Source organism: Myxocyprinus asiaticus, chromosome 35 (assembly GCF_019703515.2).
Source record: "Myxocyprinus asiaticus isolate MX2 ecotype Aquarium Trade chromosome 35, UBuf_Myxa_2, whole genome shotgun sequence".
In the NCBI taxonomy this organism is placed as follows: Eukaryota; Metazoa; Chordata; class Actinopteri; order Cypriniformes; family Catostomidae; genus Myxocyprinus; species Myxocyprinus asiaticus.
This window is the reverse complement of record NC_059378.1, coordinates 17,299,587-17,321,433: the sequence shown is the minus strand read 5'-3', so window position 1 is coordinate 17,321,433 and position 21,847 is coordinate 17,299,587. Positions and strand designations below refer to the sequence as shown.

Genomic DNA, 21,847 nt, shown 5'->3' with positions numbered 1-21,847 from the left:
GTCTAAAAAAAAATGACGCCAATTTACCCGTAACTATGATGTTCAAACGCAAGTAATGTTAATTCCCAAGTTGAAGTACCTCAGTAGATGTATGCAGAGTATATAATATGTATAATTATATTAATATATAATTAAAATAAAGTATTAGACTCAAAGTACACCTGTAAAATCTATTTTCTTTTCTCTTTACTTCATTATAACTCTCCTAAAATGTACCTCATACATTCCCTTCTCACTCAAAGCGCTCGTGCTTGTTAAAGAGTGGCGTGCTGTCATAGCAACCATGTTATGTTACGTTTCCATTTGTGCTACGAAGGCTGTCTCGTTTAAATGAGATTTGTTTAAAGGAGGACACTCGGTATACTGCAGCCTTCAAAGGACGTGTCCTACCTAGCATGCAGCCTTCCAAACGATACACAGCCAATGCCGACTGGCACTTTAACCCCATGCCGCCTCGTGAGTTGCTCGAACACCTGTTCCTCTCATCTACTGGCCATTTCAGCCATCTTCAACACTGGCTGCTCACTTATCATGTTATACTATCCTCTTTACACTTTAAAGCCAAACTAACAACTTTGAAATATAAGATAAAGAAAACTCAAACAAACCGTCAGTGTTGGAAACCAGTTGCTGTCATGCATGAGAGAGAGAGAGAGAGAGAGAGAGAGAGAGAGAGAGAGAGAGAGAGAGAGAGAGAGAGAGAGAGAGAGAGATATTATGTTTGTAGTTTTTTAAAGCTTTTTTTTTTATTTACCTTGTTCCTTAATTTTATTTTCCTTTGAATTTTCCATGTTTCTTTATTTTATTCATCTTATTTCTTTTCTGTATTGTCTATATCGTACTAAAAGCACTGTATGCACACACAAAAAATAAACTTATAAGTATATACTTTGATAATATTGTAACCAGTGCTTTTCAACCTGCTCTGAGCAGGATTTGATCCCTTGTCTCTGGCATGGGAGGTGGGTGCTCTAAAGGCTAAAGGCTACAGACCCTAGCGGCTGTTGCTAGTGCACCTCTTGAGGCCAGGGGAGTGAGGTTTACACATACCGCACAGCTATCACGTACCAGCTGGCTCCCGTTACAATATTGTAAATGCTAACAATCAGAAAGAGTGGGGTCTGGGTAGCTCAGTGAGTATTGACGCTGATTGCCACCCCTGGAGTCATGAGTTCGAATCCAGGGTGTGCTGAGTGACTTCAGCCAGGTCTTCTAAGCAAACAAATTGGCCTGGTTGCTAGGGAAGGTAGAGTCACATGGGGTAACATCCTCGTGGTCACAATTAGTGGTTTTCGCTCTCAGTGGGGTGCGTGCGTGGATCACAGAGAATAGCATGTGCCTCCACATGCTGTGAGTCTCTGTGGTGTCCTACACAGCAAGCCACGTGATTAGATGTGAGGATTGACTGTCTCAGAAGCAGAGGCAACTGAGACTTGTCCTGAGGTGAGTAAATGCTCCACCAAGAGGACCTAGTAAGTAGTGGGAATTGGGCATGCCAAATTGGGGAGGAAAGGGGATACAATTAAAAAAATAAAAAATAAATAAACAATCAGAAAGAAAGAAAAAAGACAAAGAAAGAAAACAACATCAATAGAGGGGATCATTAGATGCTTGTAAATGTATAAATGCCAATTCATGTCATGAACATCTATTATACTACACTAAATACTGTATTTAAATCAAGTGCTAAATTCTAATATTGACAATATATATTTAATCAATTGCATTAACAATGTGCATAATGTATGACAATTCACGCTAGGAGACCTTTATTTTGAAAAGCTGATCTCCCATCTTGTGTAACACTGTTGTGGTGTGTTTCATGGTGGTAATTCTGGCTGATTCATTGTCACCGGTCTGAAACACTCAGCAGGCTCTCTGTCTTTATCTTTTTCTCATTACTCAGGTAAATAAACAATGTACCTTAAGCATGAATATAATGTTTAATGACATACTTTACTCTATAGCACGCTGTTCGTGTGATTATGAACTCAGTATGCTGTTGTTGAGGGATGGATATAGCCTCTGTAGCATTATTAGCGTTTTATGCAGCTGTTCAGTGAGGATAATTAACAAGTTCTAAGTTGATAACATCGACATTATTCTGGAATAAGTCTACACGTTGTCGTTCTGATGTTTACCAGAATTGGAATCTTCATTTGACTGCGTGTAATGAACTCCATGCTAACTAGCCTAGCAAATAGCTATCTGAGCTCTGGTAGTGTGTTAAACATTTCAGATAAATGTGTCTGATCTGTGAATACCATGAAGATGGAGATACTCTTACTTATATTCATTTTGGGGGTTGGCAGGTTGAAATGTGTCTAATTAGTTACAGTTTGAGAACAGTCCATCAATATGAGCTCAGAAATGAATAGTCATGTATCATGACATGACATTCGTTGAACTAACCCAACTGGCAACCCTGTGAACTAAACAATCTTTGCTTGTTTATGTGTGTCTCTAGCTCAGAAATGGACCGGCTCTTGAGGCTTGGAGGTGGAATGCCAGGACTCAGCCAGGTAAACTGCCACGTTATTTAGATCTTGGGAGATATTTGGTGAACCAGACACATTTGTTTGTTCATGTCAAAGCACCTGACCTGCAGTCAGTGGCTTGGGCAGAATGTGAAAGATTACATCAACACAGATATGTTTACCACACCTGCCATCAGACAAAACGTGAGACATTTGGAAAAAGCAACTGGCTGAATAATAACGAACTTGGTCTGAACGGTATGTTAGTATATTCGATCCTGTTGAAAACAGGGATCAAATCCTATGATTGCTGTTCTTGAGATTTTATAAGGACTGCGAGGATAAATGTGTCAGGTGGCAAGCAGCAAATGGGAAGCTTTTTTTGGGTAGTGCTGTTGGGGGGACTGTGGGGGATAGTATTGTGAGAGTGTTCTCACAAGATTTTTCTCAGGGCTTGTGCGTGATGGGGAGGGAGACAACTCTCGGTTCTCTCTGCCAATTAACACATTCAGTAACGGGCCGTCTCCTTCTAATTCACACCACACTCCGCCTGTCGGAGAGGAATTGCACGCGAGAGGGGGGTGCACATGATAAACTGCCTGCGATTATTTTCCATCTTTCTGGTTTTATACTAATTTCCTTATTTGGTGCTGCACAAGTTTAATCTTTAAAAATGCATTTAAGAATGTAAAATGTTATGTTGATTGTCAGAACAGTGTGCCTGGAAATGCCTTGAGCGGCTTTGTTCAGTTTCATGTTCAGTTTCATGTTCAGTTTTCCACACTTAGTGTAAGCTCTGATTGGCTCTTTGATATTCACACATGTACATATGGCCTTGTATTGTGTGTGACTGATGGTCGTCTCTTGCCCTGTAACCTTTGTAAACGTGTACATACAAAACCTCTAAAAACAAATTTTTCAAGGTGACTGATAGATATCACAAGGGATCTCTTCATCCCTCTGTGTTTATCGAGCATCACGCTGGCATCTATCTTACACTTCTCATGACAGCTGTCAGTCAGACCCTGCTGGCAGTCAACAGCCTCAATCCATGAATGTTTTCTGCATCTGAACCTTTGTTTACAATCTGAAGGGTTAGTTCACCCAAAAAGGAAAATTCTCTGATCATTTACGCACCCTCATGCCATCCCAGATGAATTTGACTTTCTTTCTTCGCCTGAACACAAAGATTTTTAGAAGAATATCTCAGCTTTGTAGGTCCATACAGTGCAAGTGAATGGTGTCCAGAACTTTGAAGGTCCAAAAAATGTGGATTTGGATTTTGTTGTGGGGAGGATCTCTTTTTTGGATCTACATACATCATTTACTGTGTCAGTGTGTCACTGCATGTTGATGCCAGTCATAATAAAGTAACAAGTAACTGTGTGTTTTCTACAGGGTCCTCCCACAGATGCCCCCGCTGTGGACACAGCTGAACAGGTGTACATTTCCTCTCTCGCCCTGCTAAAGGTCAGTATTCACACAGTTACTCTTTCTCTTTCTCATTTTTTTTTTCTCATGCTATATAAAATAGTAAGCATTCTATAGCAGATCATCTATGGTCATTTGTCTTTTATCTGTCTGTCTGTGTGCTTGTGCAGATGCTGAAACACGGGCGTGCTGGTGTGCCCATGGAAGTCATGGGTCTTATGTTAGGAGAGTTTGTGGACGATTACACTGTTCGTGTAATTGACGTGTTTGCCATGCCGCAGTCAGGAACGGTGAGAACCTCAAACAACAATTAACATCCTGATTACTGAAACGGTTTTCACCCATATTTCAAACATCGTCTAGTGCCATTTTAAATGTCAGGTGAGAACATTGTGCAACACAAGCTTTAGGGTGCTTACAGTTTACACTGCGGCAGAGAACATTGTGAATCTTTCATTTCAGAGGGGACGGTGCGTTGCAAGGACATAGAAGAAAAAAACGCAAGGGTTTTGGGAATGTGATGCTCCATCATGTGACCAAAAGTTGGGGGAAAAAAGTTTAATAAATAATGTTTGCTCTCTTGACAGGGTGTAAGCGTAGAAGCCGTGGACCCTGTTTTTCAAGCCAAGATGTTGGACATGTTAAAGCAGACAGGAAGGTGAGGGAATCCGAGCGGTGACATTCTCCTGAGCATTTATAGAAATACACATATTCCCTGAGAATTCTGGAAGACCAAACTACTGCTGTGAAGTCAACGTGTGGCTGGGCGTCATGTTATTAAGGTTTGTGTGTCTCTGTGTTATAGGCCTGAGATGGTGGTAGGCTGGTACCACAGTCACCCCGGTTTTGGCTGCTGGTTGTCAGGTGTGGACATTAACACACAGCAGAGTTTTGAGGCTCTGTCAGAACGTGCTGTTGCCGTTGTGGTCGACCCCATCCAGAGCGTCAAGGGAAAGGTAATGGTCCATATATGCGCACATACTCAAGACACACACTTACAGATGTTACCGCTCAACACTCTTCAGAGAACTGTCTTGTCTTGTCTCTTCCTTTATGCAACTTTTTTGGGATCTGTGTGTATATGAACGTGTGTTCACACTTTCTCTCAGTGTGAGAGTACTGGGAGTTCTGTGATATGTGTAGTTTTTTCCTGTCTGTTTGCTGCTGTGAACTCTATTAGCACCCTCTGAACCATGTGAGATCCCATCTCTCCCATCATTCCTAGTTAGGGGGATGGGGACAGGTAGAAAATATGGTATACTTGGAAGAGGAAGTAGCGTGTGTAGTACCAAAACCCAACTGCCCGTACTAATATATTTATTAAAGGACTTAACATAATAATAAGCACACAAATATAAAAAAGTTCCCAATATAAAAATGCTGATCTTCCCCATAACTCTTTATAATACATTTAATTAATAACATCAAGTTCTGGGGTGGCAAATTTAAAGTAGGACACTTTTGGAAATGTTACTTTTCTTGGCACTTTTTTTTTAATTTTTATCCCCATTTCTCCCAATTTGGAATGCCCAATTTCCACTACGTAGTAGGCCCTCGTGGTGGCGTGGTTACTCGCCTCAATCCGGGTGGCAGAGGACAAGTCTCAGTTGCCTCTGCATCTGAGACGTCAATCTACGCATCTTATCACGTGGCTCGTTGTGCATGACGCCGCGGAGACTCGCAGCATGTGGAGGCTCATGCTACTCTCCGCGATCCATGCACAATTTACCACATGCCCCATTGAGAGCGAGAACCACTAATCGCGACCACGAGGAGGTTACCCCATGTGACTCTACCCTCCCTAGCAACCAGGCCAATTCGGTTGCTTAGGAGACCTGGCTGGAGTCACTCAGCACACCCTGGATTTGAACTCGCGACTCCAGGGGTGGTAGTCAGTGTCAATTCACTGAGCTACCCAGGACCCCTTATTTCTTGGCACTTTTAATTATGATCCAAACACACATTACCTGACATTATACCTTTGAAGAAAGCTTAGGCTGTCTTCTGCCTTAGTCAAAAGCAAAAAATTAAGAAATCTTAATACTGAGAAGTAGAAACTTTGAAGACCCTCTTTTGACCAAATCCCAGAGAACAAATTATTCTCTAGAAAAATATTTACAAAGTATTTAGAATTATTTTTTTTATCTAAAATGTTTTGCCCAAAAATGACAATTCTCTTATTTACTCCCCTTCATGCCATCCCAGATGTGTTTGACTTTATTTCTTCTGCTGAACATAAGAAAACTAAACTAAAACTAACAGACAAACTGTGAAAACTAAAACTAATTTGGAATGACAGATTGATATAAAATAGAAATAAAACCTAAATTAAAAATCCAAAACTCTGGCCTCCATAGTGCTTTAAACTAGAACTTTGTCACTGGAATTCAAATGGGTCACATCAGTTTTGTGGTCTGCGCCGCAATATCGAGGGAAGTCCTGTTGATGCGCACGAGCTCCAGAGATACAGTAGGTTAGAGTAGAGCCGATCATTGGTGCTACTAGTTCTAAGATCTAAGGCTCGCATCACACTTGCTTGAAAACCAGACTTCAATCGAACCGCGAAAACATTGCGTTGCAGATGAGAAGTGTACTTAGTGCATATAAAGCGCTGAACAAGAGATATCATTAATTTTTCCTCTGAAAATGTTCAGTGGAGGGAGAACCATGGCATTGTTTTTTCCCTGTTGACCGTGACCCTATCCGAACAGACCTGGAACCCACTTTTGGGTCACTACCCTCTGTCAAACAAAGTCAAAACATAAACATAAAACTTAGTTGGAAAGGATCGCAACAAAAAGACTACAACAAGCATCTTGTTTCACTCACAGACTAAATATCGAGTGAAAGTCATAATTTGTATGTAAAAGCACACAGACTTTCATAGGAGTTATAAATGAATGTGGCTTTTGTCATGTTTTTTCGTGAGCCCAGATACAATGTGACAATATGTCTTGAGGTAATCTTCATGGAGTGACTTGATATTCTAAGTGGCTGAAGGGAAGTCGGCTACTCCTGGGTCTTTATCGCATACATTTGTGTCCCTCTAGTTAAATCAACATGGCAGATGCTGATTTAGCTCTTTGTTCGTTTAATTACTATTCTTGATCGATTTAAATTATTAACTGCAATTAATCGACCATTGATTAATTGTTGAAACCCTATTGACTACTTAACTAAGGAAACTAAGGTTTTCCAAAGAAAATTCTATATATTTTATTTATCTGTCCATAGACCATCTACAATATCTTTATGGACTCAAAGGGTTCTGTGAACATAAATATAGAATGTGCGGATTTTTTTAAACCCTGGATTTAAAGGTTGCATTGCACCAACACCTTCAGAGTACCATCATGTCTTTGTGAACTTTATATGAGATGGTGTAGAGTGTGGTGAGGACTTTGTGGTGTCGGCACAACTTGGTCCTCTCTGTCTTTCTCCTGTGCCTGATAATTCACCCTCCAAACATCCCACACCCAGATCCACACCACACATCACGACAGACTGGCACTGCAGGATTTTACACCAGTTGGTTTAGTCAGGATTTAACGAGCCCCCTGGGTTCAGGAGGTGTTACTTTGTGTGTACGTGCGTGTGTTTGGCGTGATGTGTGTGATCTGTGCTCTTCTAGCACCCAGTCTTCATCCTTCCGTATTTAAAACTCTTCTGTGTTGGGGACTAAGACAGATCCCTTCAGTGTGATTTTGCTGGTGGTCATGCTATTCTGTATTAAAAAAATTTTTTTAATTATCAGACAATATAATACAATGTAATAAATATATTACAGTGTAATTAATCTGGTCTTATTTCTTTTAGGAAATGTTTTTATTCTGCTGAAACTTTTTAAGAGATTTTTTTTGACAAAGCCAACCCTGAATTGAACCTCTTTTTATTGAGAACAAATTTTAAAAACCTGTGTTGTGTTTTAACTTGTTTTTCGCCATGAAAATAGCCATGGAATCTGGCATGGCATTAAATGGCAAACAAAAACAAAACAAAAACAAACAACATAATTGTAATATAAAAAAATTAATATATCATATGTACTGTAGTATGTACTGTAATATAAAGTAATTAGTCATAATAGATCATAAATAACAAAAATATTTCAATAGTCTAATTCAGTATCAATAACAGTGATCAATATTTTGAGACAGGATTTTATATTGATTCATGTGTACAGATTACATTTCTTTACTTGGTGAGCAACCCATATGTAAATTCTAAAATAAACTAGATTATTACTAGAGTGGTGCTTACCTGTGCAAAAGTTTCTGCTTTCACACTAGGGTGTTCTGGGTGTTTGCTAGGGTGTTGCTATGTGGCTTACTGGCCCAAGTCACAAGTGACCACTCCAAGTCTGTGATACTATGGTTCCTAGGTATGGTTTGGAATCCCTCCTGCAATGTAAGTCTATAGGATCTGTTTTATCCTCCATCAGGTGAAAAGTATGATTATTTAGAAAATAATAATAGCACACCTCTACTCAACAAGCTGCATGATTTGAGATGTCGTTCATGTAACACATGGCGCGGGACATGTTACATCGCAATGTTTAATACCTGATTTTAGGGATCTGAACAAACCCCCTTACTCTTAAGTACGAGCAGTAGTAATGGCAATGCTTTTCTTAGGTCCACTAATAAAGGGGATGGTACATGCAAAAGCCATGTGACGAATTCATGTAGTGGATCTTAAAGGTTCACTCAGTAATTTTTTTCCTCATTTCAAATGTTTTACTTCTAAAGAAATGAATAGTCATTTTGAAACATATGTATAAAATCATGTCCACTCATGTGAGATGAAGAAGCTGTTTTATTCTACATGGGGAAGGGGCGCCTGAAGGGGGCAGCCATGTTAGCGTCACATGACCAGCTGAATACTACTGGCTTAATCTCAGTAACCACCCTGTTATTGGACGCTTTCATGGATTAAATTAATCCTGGTTTACTGTGCATCGCGAATTTCTACGATGGCATTGGCAACTGAAAACTACTGTGTTTGAATGATGCTGCATCCAGGCCACTAGGTGTCAGTGTAAGCCAATGTAAGCCACTTCGACATACTTTTAAATAAAATTACTGAGTACACCTTTAAAGTCTTTCGTTTTCTGGTCTTTTTTTTTTTTTTTGGCTTTATTTTTTCTAAGTCTTTTGCTATGAATTTGTCTCTTCCACCTTTTTCTTTATATGCCTCCATGTTGGCACTTCCTGCCTCTCTGTTCTGTGTAGGTGTGTCTACATGGCTGTGATGTGTCTGGGTGTGACTGTTACTCTGCTCTACATACTGTTCATGTGGCAGGCTTGACCTGTGTGTGAGCTTAGGTGTACTGTCACTGCATATGTGATGTGACAGCACACAGCATTAGCTATTGTTTCTAAGCATGTCCTCTCACTGCAAGCATCTCTCTCTCTTTCTCTTGCTTCCATATTGTCTCTTTTCATTCTTTTGGATAAGATCAGTTTTTATATGCTAGTGTCCTCACAGTCTAGAAAGAGAGCGAGGTTACTTGAGTGCCTTTAGATCTTACAATGCATTAAAACTAAAAATTTATGTTATAATGAATGCTTTGTTACGGGAATGGCAAACACATTGATAAAAGTGTGTTATCTGATTCAACTCTACTTTTATCCCCAGGTTGTAATTGACGCTTTTAGGCTAATAAATGCCAATATGATGGTTCTGGGTCACGAGCCGCGGCAGACAACCTCTAACCTGGGACACCTCAACAAACCCTCTATTCAGGTTACATTTTAGTGTGTTTTTTTTTACCAGGCTCCCACCAATTTTTTTAAAAGTCCTGAAAGAAGAGAAATATTGAAGGTTGTTTTTGATATGCAGGCTCTGATTCATGGCCTCAACAGACATTATTACTCCATTACCATCAACTACAGGAAGAACGAATTGGAGCAGAAGGTATGGACTTGTAGATGGACAGAATTTAGACATGCTTTTTGTTGTTCCCAGTACCAAGATTTTTTTCACATTGTGTGTGTTTTAGATGTTACTGAACCTCAATAAGAAAAGCTGGATGGAGGGTCTGACCCTGCAGGACTACAGTGAACACTGCAAACTGAACGAGACCATAGTCAAGGAGATGCTCGAATTGGCCAAGAACTACAATAAGGTGAGCAACCGCACAGGGACAATGAATATCTTTAGATCAAAATTAAACTTTAACATGTCAATCATCAAATGGGGAGCTGGAAACCTTTATTTATAGGGAGGATTTTGTTTTTCATTTTAGCCTATGGCAGATTTTTTGGTGAAATATGGGGCATTTGTTTTAAATTTTATGCCTTTATCCATTCAGGCGGTAGAGGAAGAGGACAAAATGACCCCTGAGCAACTGGCCATTAAGAATGTTGGAAAACAGGTGATTTGTCCATGTTCTTTTTGTTTTTCTCTCTGCGGTACAGGTGGTTTCTTAAATTCACTGTATTTACTGTGCTGAAATATCATCAGAGGCTGATCTATAGAGCATTTGGCATTCTATTGTTGTCCTAAAGTATTACAGGAATTTATATATAACCTATCTACTCTCTCTTTGTGCAGGATCCCAAGCGGCATTTGGAAGAACATGTGGATGTTCTTATGACATCCAATATTGTGCAGTGCCTCGCAGCAATGTTGGACACGGTTGTGTTCCAGTGATTTCGTTCTCCGCCTCTCTGTCTGTGCATAAGTGTTCATATTCCACAACTGTTCTGTCTTTTTAAGAAATAAACATAAAAATCCAGTATTACATTTGTCTGTCCTCCTCACATGGATTCAGAGAATGCAGATTATGAACTCTAGAAATGGCCAAAAGATGAAGTAGATGCATGGCGTTCATCTTTGTTTACTACAGCAAATGAAAAAAGTTTCAACTTAAAGGAGTTGTCCTCGGTAACGCACCTTATTTAAGAGGACATCACTTAAGGTCTATGCCTAAAAGTGGGCATCAGTGAAATATGTATTTGTGGGGCTCCCTAAACATGGTTGTTCAGGTCCTGGAGCTTTCACTCGATTGAAAGAGTATTTTGGAGTCACACGTTTTTTAAATCTGTTACTACACATACAGTTCAATCAGTTTCTCAGATGTCATGTAGAAACAGGCCTACTTTTTTATTTTTATTTTGTTTGTGCTTGTTTGGAAAGATGTGCAAGATTGGAATCCGGTTTCAGTCTAGAAGTATCAAATTAATTCAAGTTAAAGATGCATAAAAGCCTTGATGTTCATCTAAATGTATGCCAACTCAATATGATATTCTCAAGTATGAAGCGACGTCAGTTTCCTGTATTAAGCTCAGAGTGAACTCTAACCGCCTGGCACATGCAGCAGAGGGCATGAGCACCCAGTCAAAGCAGCATGTCTGAGGTCTGAACCCAGATTGAGCTCCGAGAAGTGATGCACCTGCAACAACTCCCTTCATCGTCCGCACGGGCCAAGAAAACGATGAGTGTGGACAATGATTTTACGCTCATCAAAGCACAGGGGGATGACTGCGTCTCCACCACCACCCTGAAGAACGAGCCACCGCTGAAAAGACTCTTCACAGGGCTGAGAAACCCATCAAACACTTTCTCTTCAGACGACAAGAGTGGCGCTCAGGACTTTCTTCCCGTGGAAAGAGATGACGGTGAAAGCGCGGACAGGAATTTGCCTGAATCAAGACACGCGCGGACAGATTTCGCCTCGTCTTCTTCCATGTTCTCGTATTCGGGTCAACATGTTACGCCCGCGCTCCCGGCTTTTTCCAGTCACAACATGACACCTCACCCGGTCATCTCTAACGGGTTGTATAATGGGCTGAGCTACGCTTACTCGCAATCGTATGGACAAACCTATCCAAACAGTGCGGTCTATCCGTTCCCCTCGGTGCCCGGTAAAGCTCAGGTTTATCTGTGTAACCGGGCGCTTTGGTTTAAATTTCACAGACACCAAACAGAAATGATCGTTACTAAACAAGGGCGGTAAGTGTTCGTTTATTTATTTATTTATTATTTTTTTTTTTGCAATTTGTCTTTTTTTTTTTTTTTTTTGTGCCTATGCTCTAAACAACAGTTTAAAGATAATTTCTATTTTTTAAATTGATAAAAATATTAAGTTCATATTAAGTTAATTATTATAGCCTAACCCTATTATTATTTACTAACATTATTAATAGTAATAAAGTATAACTAAAAGCATGATAACATTATTTTACAGTGCTAGTGTTGCTTGTTCATTAAGCTTATCTATATTAATTACTATTAATAACTATTAACTAGTAGACTAATTACTATAATATACTCCATTAATCTAAACTCTCTTAACGCTTTAATACTTGGAATGTTCCTAGTATTAAGTTAAGCTCAATCGACAGCATTTGTGGCATAATATTGATTAACTCAAAAATTATTTTTGACTTTGGCTACCCCTCGTAAAAAAAAAAAAAAAAAAAAAAAAAAAAAAAAAATCTGGGTTATGGAAGTGAATGGGGCCAATCCGTAAACGTTAAGATACTCACTGTATCAAAAGAATAGCCACAAGAAATAAACAATATGCGTGTTAACATGATTTTAGTGTGATAAAATTGCTTACTAACCTTTTCTGTATAAAGTTATAACCAATTTTACAACTTCGTTGCCATAATGTAAACAAACCCTAAAATGACAAAAAAAAAACAAACAAAAAAAAAAAAAAACAATGATTTAAACAACTTCACAGCTCAGATAATACATGAGTTTTAACAGAATTAATGTAAGTGCTTTTATAAAATTATAAACTTTTTGTATACTTATATTTTTGCCTTTAAACCCTTCAAAAATTGGCCCCATTCACTTCCATTGTAAGTGCCTCACTGTAACCTCCATGTTCGCTTATATATATAAAGGACAGCCGAAATTATTTTTTTATGGTAAGCAACTTTATGCCACAAATGCTGTCGATTGAGCTTAGCTCGGAATATTCCTTTAACTTCTACAAAACTTCTACAGTAAGTTAATTTTAATGCTATTATCTAATTTGAATCCACTAAAGTTAAGCTTATTAATAAAAGTATATGTTATATTACTGGTGCCAGTGTTACACAACGATATATATGTAAGCAACTCTACAAAATAATAAGTATAGCCTACCCTATAGTTAGTAGGCTATTAGGTCTACGATTACATACACTGTAAAAGAAAGAGCGACCAAAATTTTCCAACATGATTATGGAGAGATGTTTCGTTTATTGTATTTTGTATTGTTTCATTTTTTTATCTTTTTTTTGTCCTGCAGGCGGCTGTTCCCGTTTCTGAGTTTTAGTATTGTTGGTCTTGACCCGACGTGTCATTACAATGTGATTGTGGACGTGATTCTGGCGGATCCGAACCGCTGGCGGTTCCAGGGCGGAAAGTGGGTTTCGTGTGGCAAAGCGGACACTAATGTTAAAGGTAAACTGTATAATATATATAATAGCTAATCAACACAATGGAAAGCATTTACCAGCATTTGCACTGTGCAGATAAAAAAATCAAACGTAGGAATCTGAAGTGTAATGAATTTCCTTCATTCAGAAGGTAGCAAACTGCGGTCCGGAGCAAAAAGATAGCTATAGTAGTAGGCTACACAAGAATAATACAGTGTTAATCATACACTGTTAAAAATGTAAGTTACTGCTATTAAATGGTTACAGTGTCAAATGTTTCACTAGTTTGGTTGTGTTTCGAAGGAAACCGAGTGTACATGCACCCGGACTCTCCAAACACCGGTGCACACTGGATGCGTCAGGAGATCTCTTTCGGAAAACTGAAGCTAACAAACAACAACAGCGCAGCCAGCAACTCTACTCCGGTGATTTCTAATTTAATTTGCTCAATATGATAATAATACAGGATAATTAATTTTTGTTTTAATATAGTTTGAATAGCATTATGGAATGTATTCGAATATAAATGTGCAATATATATATATATATATCAGCCACAACATTAAAACCAGCTGCCTAATATTGTGCAGGTCCCCCTCATGCTGGCAAAACAGAGCCAACCCGCATCTCAGAATAGCATTCTCAGATGCTATTCTTCTCACCACAATTGTACAGAGCAGTTATCTGAGTTCCCATAGACTTTGTCAGTTTGAACCAGTCTGGCCATTCTCTGTTGACCTCTCTCGTCAACAAGACATTTCCGTCCACAGAACTGCCGCTCACTGGATGTTTTTTGTTTTTGGCACCATTCTGAGTAAATTCTAGAGACTGTTGTGTGTGAAAATCCCAGGAGATCAGCAGTTGCAGAAATACTCAAACCAGCCCGTCTGGCACCAACAATCATGCCATGGTCCAAATCACTGAGATCAAATTTTTTCCTCATTCTGATGGTTGGTGTGAACATTAACTGAAGCTCCTGACCCATATCTACACGATTATGTTCACTGCACTGCTGCCACACAATTGGCTGATTAGATAATGGCATGGTTGGTGCCAGATGGGCTGGTTTGACTATTTTTGTAACTGCTGATCTCTTGGGATTTTCACACACAACATTCTCTAGAATTTACTCCGAATGGTGCCAAAAACAAAAAACATCAATAGGTGTGATGAAAGGTCAATGGAGAATGGCCAGACTGGTTCAAACAGACAAAGTCTATGGTAATTCAGATAACCGCTCTGTAAAATTGTGGTGAGAAGAATAGCATCTGAGACTGCTATTCTGAGATGCGAGTCGGCGCTGTTTTGGCGGCACGAGGGAGACCAACACAATATTAGGCAGGTGGTTTTAATGTTGTGGGTGATCGGTGTGTGTGTGTGTGTGTATGTATATATATATATATACTGTATATGCTATAGTGTTATTTATTAGCCTTCTCCTAATTTTTGTGGACTTAAAATGTCCACTCTTGCTTCTCACAGTGGGTAAAACGTAAAACACAAATATTATTTAGGTTGTTTTAAAACACTATTTTTCTTTGTCCTTCAAGTTGATTGTCCTGCAGTCTCTTCACAAGTACCAGCCGAGAGTGCACGTGATCGAAACAGATGAGAATGGAGCCGAAGATACAAGTCATTCTGATCGAGTACAAACCTTTACCTTCCCCGAGACGCAATTTATAGCTGTCACAGCTTACCAGAACACACATGTAAGATCTTGTACACCATTGCCTTCATTCATATGCTATTATAGACTACAGCTAATATGAACCGATGTAGTGAAAATGTCTTTTTTTGTTTTTTTCTTCAGATAATTCAGCTAAAAATTGACCACAATCCATTTGCTAAAGGATTTCGAGACAATTGTGATACGTAAGTGTTTTGCAAGCAAATTAATAAATTGACAATTATTCTTTTGCATGTGTTCAGATCTAATTCAGATCTAAATTCTAATTTTGACTTGATTACAGAAATGTACAATATATGGTTTATTTTAAATTTAATCAAGTATTATTAAGAGTAATGTAACTGTTATAACCATTATAACAACAACAGTCTATGTCGGATTATTTTGATTTCAATTCATTGATAATCAACTAAGTGTTCAAATTAAGTGTTCATATTCCTCATTTCATCGTTAAGAATATTTCAGCTGCATGAATTGTAATGCCTAAATATGAATTTGTTGCAGCAAATTTTCAGCTCATTGAATACTGTCAGATTATTCATGTTTTACTGATTTTATCAACATTAAAAATAAAGGTGTTGGAAATGGATATCTTATTCAAGCATGCAACAGCAATCAACAGCATTTGTGTCATAATGCGATTACTTGTCCCTCCTTTTCTTTAAAAAAAAAAATCTAAAATCTGAGTTCCAGTGAGGCACTTACAATGGAAGTGAATGGAGCCAATCTGTAAATATTAAAATACTCACTGTTTCAAAAGTATAGCCACAAGACATAAACAACATGTACGTTAAAATGATTTTAAAATCACTTACTAACCTTTTTATGTTAATTTAGATCCAATTTTACAACTTTGTTGCCATGACGACAATGCTGTAAACCCTAAAATGATCATAAAACAATGTTTTAAACAACTTTACTGCTCAAATAAATACACAAGTTTTAGCAGAAGAATTAATTTCATTGCTTTTATAAAATTATAAACTTCACAATTTTGCCTTTAAACCCTCCAAGAAATTGGCCCCATTCACTTCCATTGTAAGTGCCTCACTGTAACCCAGATTTGTTGCTGTTTTTAAAGAGGAGGGACGAGTCGAAATTACTTTTTGTGGTAATCAATACTGTGTCACAAATGCTGTCAATTGAGCTTAACTTGTATTGAACACAGAATATTCCTTTAATCTTCAAATAGTAGTTTACACTTAAAATATTTGAAACACTTTACACTACAGTATCCATGTTACAGATAGGATAACACATTTAAACAATTACAGAATTAAAAACAGACGCAATAACACTAACAAAGTGAAATTTAAAGGTCTTCACAAAATCATTTTGCTCTGTAGTATTTCTCTGTATTTACTTATATGATTACTCAGTATTATGGACACTGATTGTAAAGTGTGCCTGATTTCCTCCTGGTTTTGTTTCTTTGTGTATCCAGAATTTATACCAGCTGCAACACCGAGCGACTGACCCCTACACTCGGTGACTGTCCTCGCTCTCAACTGCTGCCGGGCTCACGGTACGCAATGGCAAGTGGTTTATTCCAGGACCAGTTTGTCAAAAATTGCACTAAATCCAGTTTTACAAGCCTTACCACTGACCCTAGTACTAGTGACCGTGCAGTTCCATTTACGAACAGCCTTGTGACCTCAACGCAAAATCAAGAGAGCACCACGACTTCCGGGCAGCGTTGGTTTGTTTCTCCTCCAGCTGCTTCATCATATGAAACTGATATTAATGCAGCAGCTCTGCTCCCTTACGCCACGGTGGGGGTCAAAGGTCTGCCTCTTCCTGATATTGGTGGCACTGGTGGAGTTTTGGAATACTACTCCAGCCCGCCCGGATGGAATTCCCAGGGTTCGATAGAGAACAGCAATAAAACCTCAAATCAGCCTGGTTGGGTCCTAGATGGAACTCCTGAAGGATTGAACCAACCAAATTATCTGTCAGAGGATGTAGATATGATGAGAATAAACAGATCGACTTTGGGGGTACCTGAGAGCCTCGAAGGTCAAGATATTGTGGATTCGACATGGACTGAGACTCCATCTTCCATCAAATCAGTTGATTCCAGTGATTTAAGGATTTTGGAAGAGGCACGACAGAAGAATACATCTCCCTTCATCACTCCTGTGTCAGGAGTTCATAATACATTGAAAACAGACATGCAGGTCTCACAGGACAATGAAAGAAAAGGAGTCAAAGAATCAGACTTTATTCATTTCAACAGTCAGACGACAACCTGTGCGGACTAAGTGTGCAATTAAAATGTTGTTGTAACATTTTAATGATGATTATCCAACTATATGAACTCAATGTATTTGACAGCTTGTGCCATTATACCTTTTGTTGTTGTGTTGGTCATTTAAAAAAATATGAATAGACTGACATATCCTTTAGTCATTTTTCAAATCTACAACCCCAGTATAATGAATCGGGATAATTATTTTTTTTTTTCTCTACAAAATGCTCTAAGTGATCAAGGCAGTGTTTAATATGGATATTTAAATGATCTGACCTATCAAAACAGTACCTTGATTAAGAAAAGTGTTCTTTAGATTAGATTACTGTGGAGTCTATAATGTAAATGTCATTAAATGATGTCATTCTGCTGGTGTCAGAATGTTTAAGTTAGATCGCCTAAAGAAACTGTCGAATGTTGAGTATATTAAATGCAGACTACTTAATTTTTAATTTAAAGGCGGCTGATAATGTATTTATTTGTTTGTCGAGTTATAACGTTGCACGTAGTGTTTTGAAATACCTTACGACACTGCCACCTGCGGGCGAATGCAAGATATGACATTAGAACGCACCTATAATATGTAGGAAGCAGTGGAGAGACCCAGCCTCCTGGAGGAAAGAAGGGTTTAATTGTCAAATAAGTAACAGGCTTAAACAGACCATCAGAAATCTATCACGACATACCTCTACAAACTCTTTTAGAGTATATTACAGTCAAGGGATCAAGAGATGAATGCTACTCTTTCAGCAGCTGTTGAACCCGAAATAACCATAGAAGTACCTTCATAAAGCAACCCTGCTGACCAAATCATGTTCCTGACATGTGGTTTATGAAGAATATATCAAGGTAAAATCTAGGAAAACCCAATTAAAGGGATAGTTCACCCAAAATTTTAAATTCTCTCATCATTTACTCACCCTTATGCCATCCCAAAATGTGTATGACTTTCTTCAGAAGAACACAAATGAAGATTTTTAGAAGAATTTCTCAGCTCTTTTGGTCCATACAATGCAAGTGAATGGGTGCCAACATTTTGAAGCTCCAAAAATCACATAGATCAGCATAAAAGTAATCCATATGACTCCAGTGGTTAAATCAACATCTTCAGAAACGATTTGATAGGTGTGAGTGAGAAACAGGTCAGCATTTTAGACCATTTTTACTATAAATTTTCCTCCCTGCTTAGTCAATCTCCACTTTAACTTTCACTTTCACATTCTTTTTCTTGTGTTTTTGGTGATTCACATCCTTAATGCATACACCCCCTACTTGGCAGGGAGAAGAATTTATTGCAATTATGACTCACCCACACATATATCAATTCTGAATATATAAATTTAACAACTGGAGTCTTATGGATTACGTTTTTGCTGCCTTTACGTACTTTTGGGATCGTCAAAAGTTTGACACCAATTCACTTGCATTGTATGGACCTACAGAGCTGAGATATTCTTCTAAAATCTTAACGTGTGTAATGCAGATTAAAGAAAGTCAGACACATCTGGGATGGCGTGACGGTGAGTAAACGATGAGTGAATTTTCATTTTTGGGTAAACTACTCCTTTAAGATGCTTCCACAAACACAAGCGTTTAATTAGCTGTTCAGTCATTTTTAGGAAAAGTCCACAAGGTGGCGCCACAGTCTCATGCAAGACACCTGGTGGCCATTCAGTCGTTGAAGCAAAATGGTAGATGGAATTATGTGTAGGTTTGTACAGTTCATCTTGCGACTGTAAATCTAATGTCCACTCATCTCAAAAGGTAGTATAATCTGTATAAATTTACTATGTGTATATATAAGCAAATAATTCTGTTTAGTATATTAATTAAGCCCAATTAGGGGCCGTTTACACCAAGCACTTTAATACGCTATATAAAAAACGCTAGACGCAGAGCAATGAGTATAACAACGGATGTGTCTCGAGACGCGATTTTTTAAAGGGATAGTTCACCCTAAAATGATAATTCTCTCATCATTTACTCACCCTCATTCCATTCCCAGATTCTGCAGAACACAAATGAAGATTTTTAGGAAAATATCTCTGTAGGTCCATACAATTCAAGTGAATGGTGTCCAGAAATCTGAAGGTCCAAAAAGCAGAAAAAGGCAGCAATGTGACTCCAGTGGTTAAATCCAGGTCTTCAGAAGTCTTATGATAGGTGAGGATGAGAAACAGATCAATATTTAAGTCCCTTTTTCTTTTTTTTTTCTTTTTTTATACAATAAATCTCCCCTTTCTCTTTCACTTCCACATTCTTCTTCTTTTATTTTTTGGTGATTTGCATTCTTTGTGCATATCGCCACCAACTGGGCAGGGAGGAATGTTTATAGTAAAAAGTATTGATCTGTTTCTCGTCCATGCCAATATACTTGCTTCTGAAGATGGATTAACCCACTGGAGTCGTATGGATTACTTTTATGCTGCTTTTATATGCTTTTTGGACCTTCAAAATTCTGGTCACCATTCAGTTACATTGTATGGACCTACAGAGCTTTTGTGTTCAGCAGAAGACAGTCAGTCATACACATCTGAGATGGCATGACTATGAGTATAAGATAATTTTCCATTTTTGTGGGTGAAATATCGACGAGTTTATGTTTCATGTTTACAAAGACAAACAATAAAAAAAAAAATAAAAGAAAGAAAACAGCGCAGACGGACGAAATACCAGTTCACTTGTTAAAAGGAATGTACAGTTGTTCAGCAGCTGTTTCTACCTGACTTGGCCTATGTTGGTGTATCATAATGTATTCAGCTTTATGTAGACTAGTCATATTAATAAAAAAAAAAATCACTTGAATAAATTAAGTTAATTTACATGTTACCTCCTGAAACACATTTTGTAAGTTAATTAAACATGTTACATTGTAGAACAAAAAGTAAGTTTGTTATTTGTGGATCCGAGCGAACTCTAAACGCATCGATTATATTCTAGTAGCCCGAACCCGGTGTGTTCCATCCATCCATCGCGTTTCTGTTTTAACTCCAGTGCTGCGGGTCGGAGCTGCGTCACGCGAGCTCAAATGACACGCACGGACGCGCGCGAGTGAAGAAAGAGTGCTCGCTCTCCTTTCAAGAAAAAAAAAAAAAAAAAAACAACGCTTAAAACCGTAATTACACCGCATAATCACATCAACATACATGACATTTTATTTCCACGTTCCCAACAGTTTACAGAAATCGCCCATAGAGAAACAGGGCCAGAGAGGAGAAGATCAGGGATGGATGTGAAAGATCAAGGAGCGCAGATGGAGCCGCTGCTTCCTGCGGTAAGAACCTGTTTCATCTTTGATGTGTGGTCCGTGAATGGAAGAACAATGGCATGATGCTGTAATGTGTTGCGCAAAAGCGTTTCCTGTGGTTAAAGCTGCACAGGTTTAACGGTGCGCTGGTGGAGCCCATTATGGCCATCATTCACTCACCACCAATGGAAGACATCGTGCTTTAATTATTCATTTCACCCTCAAAATATTAGAGACTCTCATTTACCTTGAAATTGGCTTCATGTTACATGGATACGGCATTTTTAATGAGACTGAAGGTTTACAGAGTCTGGGGTGGATTATGCATTTAATTATCCACGTCCAGTAATGTTAATGACATAGGGTTTAGAACGGAGATGGTAGGGATGCATGTGTATTCAGCAAAAGACTATCTCTGTTTTATGGGTTGGCTGCATGCAGCAAATATCTCCTGCATTACTCTTGGACTGTTTGAGAAGGCTGTCACATGTGATTGTGGTTAACATATGAGTCTAGGTGTATTGTGGACTTCCACTAGTGGCCACAAGTTTGTGATCTAGATACAATGTGTTCATTCTTATGCAGATGCATGTGAAACGGGAGCCAGCTGATAGATAGCTGTGCAATGTGTATAAACCTCACTCTGGTGACCTCAAGAGGTGCACTAGCAACTGACGCTAGGGGCTGTAGCCTTCAGCCTCCTTGTTAGCGCACCCGCCTCCCATGCCAGAGACACTAGTTCAAGTCCCGTACTGAGCGGGTAGAACAGGAGCTTCACAATGGTGCCGTGACCCGGATGGGAGTGAGGATTGGGGGGTGAGTATAATGGGAGCCAGCTGATAGATAGCTGTGCAATGTGTATAAACCTCACTCTCCTGACCTCAAGAAGTGTACTAGTGACTGACACTATGGGCTCTAGCCTTTTTTTTTTTTCATTTTCTCCCAATTTGGAATGCCCAATTCCCAGTGCGCTTTTTTTAAGTCCTCATGGTCGTGTAGTGATTCGCCTCAGTTCAGGTGGCGGAGGACGAATCCCAGTTGCCTCCACGTCTGAGACCATCAACCCGTGCATCTTATCACGTGGTTTGTTGAGCGCGTTGCCACGGAGGCCATCCACCGCGGCAACCACGCTCAACTCACCACGCGCCCCACCGAGATCGAACCACATTATAGCGACCACGAGGAGTTTACCCCATGTGACTCTACCCTCCCTAGCAACCGGGCCAATTTGGTTGCTTAGGAGACCTGGCTGGAGTCACTCAGCACGCCCTGGGATTCAAACTATTGAACTAGCGAACTCCAGGGGTGGTAGCCAGCGTATTTTACCACTGAGCTACCCAGCCTTTAGCCTCCTTGTTAGCGCACCCGCCTCCCATGCCG

The 21,847-nt window shown here is 39.0% G+C and overlaps 3 protein-coding genes across 6 annotated transcripts in view; all 3 read left to right on the top strand.

The window, feature by feature from the left end:
* The first annotated feature begins 1,790 nt into the window (after window positions 1-1,790).
* On the top strand, window positions 1,791-10,650 carry psmd14 (proteasome 26S subunit, non-ATPase 14). The gene is made up of 11 exons (XM_051672129.1): window positions 1,791-1,906; window positions 2,468-2,522; window positions 3,876-3,947; window positions 4,079-4,198; window positions 4,496-4,566; window positions 4,714-4,864; window positions 9,546-9,653; window positions 9,750-9,824; window positions 9,910-10,035; window positions 10,222-10,284; window positions 10,464-10,650. Exons 2-11 carry the CDS (start codon window positions 2,475-2,477, stop codon window positions 10,560-10,562), a joined length of 933 nt encoding a protein of 310 aa, XP_051528089.1. The 5' UTR covers window positions 1,791-1,906; window positions 2,468-2,474; the 3' UTR covers window positions 10,563-10,650.
* Window positions 10,651-10,800: 150 nt separating this feature from the next.
* Window positions 10,801-17,652, top strand: tbr1a (T-box brain transcription factor 1a). Its single transcript, XM_051672127.1, has 6 exons — window positions 10,801-11,864; window positions 13,156-13,310; window positions 13,589-13,710; window positions 14,836-14,994; window positions 15,096-15,157; window positions 16,417-17,652. Exons 1-6 carry the CDS (start codon window positions 11,299-11,301, stop codon window positions 17,231-17,233), a joined length of 1,881 nt encoding a protein of 626 aa, XP_051528087.1. The 5' UTR covers window positions 10,801-11,298; the 3' UTR covers window positions 17,234-17,652.
* A 2,606-nt stretch (window positions 17,653-20,258) lies between these two features.
* The window catches only part of LOC127425831 (sodium-driven chloride bicarbonate exchanger-like), a 71,266-nt gene continuing 69,677 nt past the window's right edge, over window positions 20,259-21,847 (top strand). For 3 of the 4 annotated variants that reach the window (XM_051672122.1, XM_051672125.1, XM_051672126.1), the window contains exon 1: window positions 20,259-20,494. In XM_051672122.1, coding sequence (XP_051528082.1) covers window positions 20,447-20,494 — 48 coding nt within the window. In that variant the 5' untranslated portion in view covers window positions 20,259-20,446. The remainder of the gene's footprint in view (window positions 20,495-21,847) is intronic. The other variant, XM_051672124.1, reaches the window with a different exon arrangement.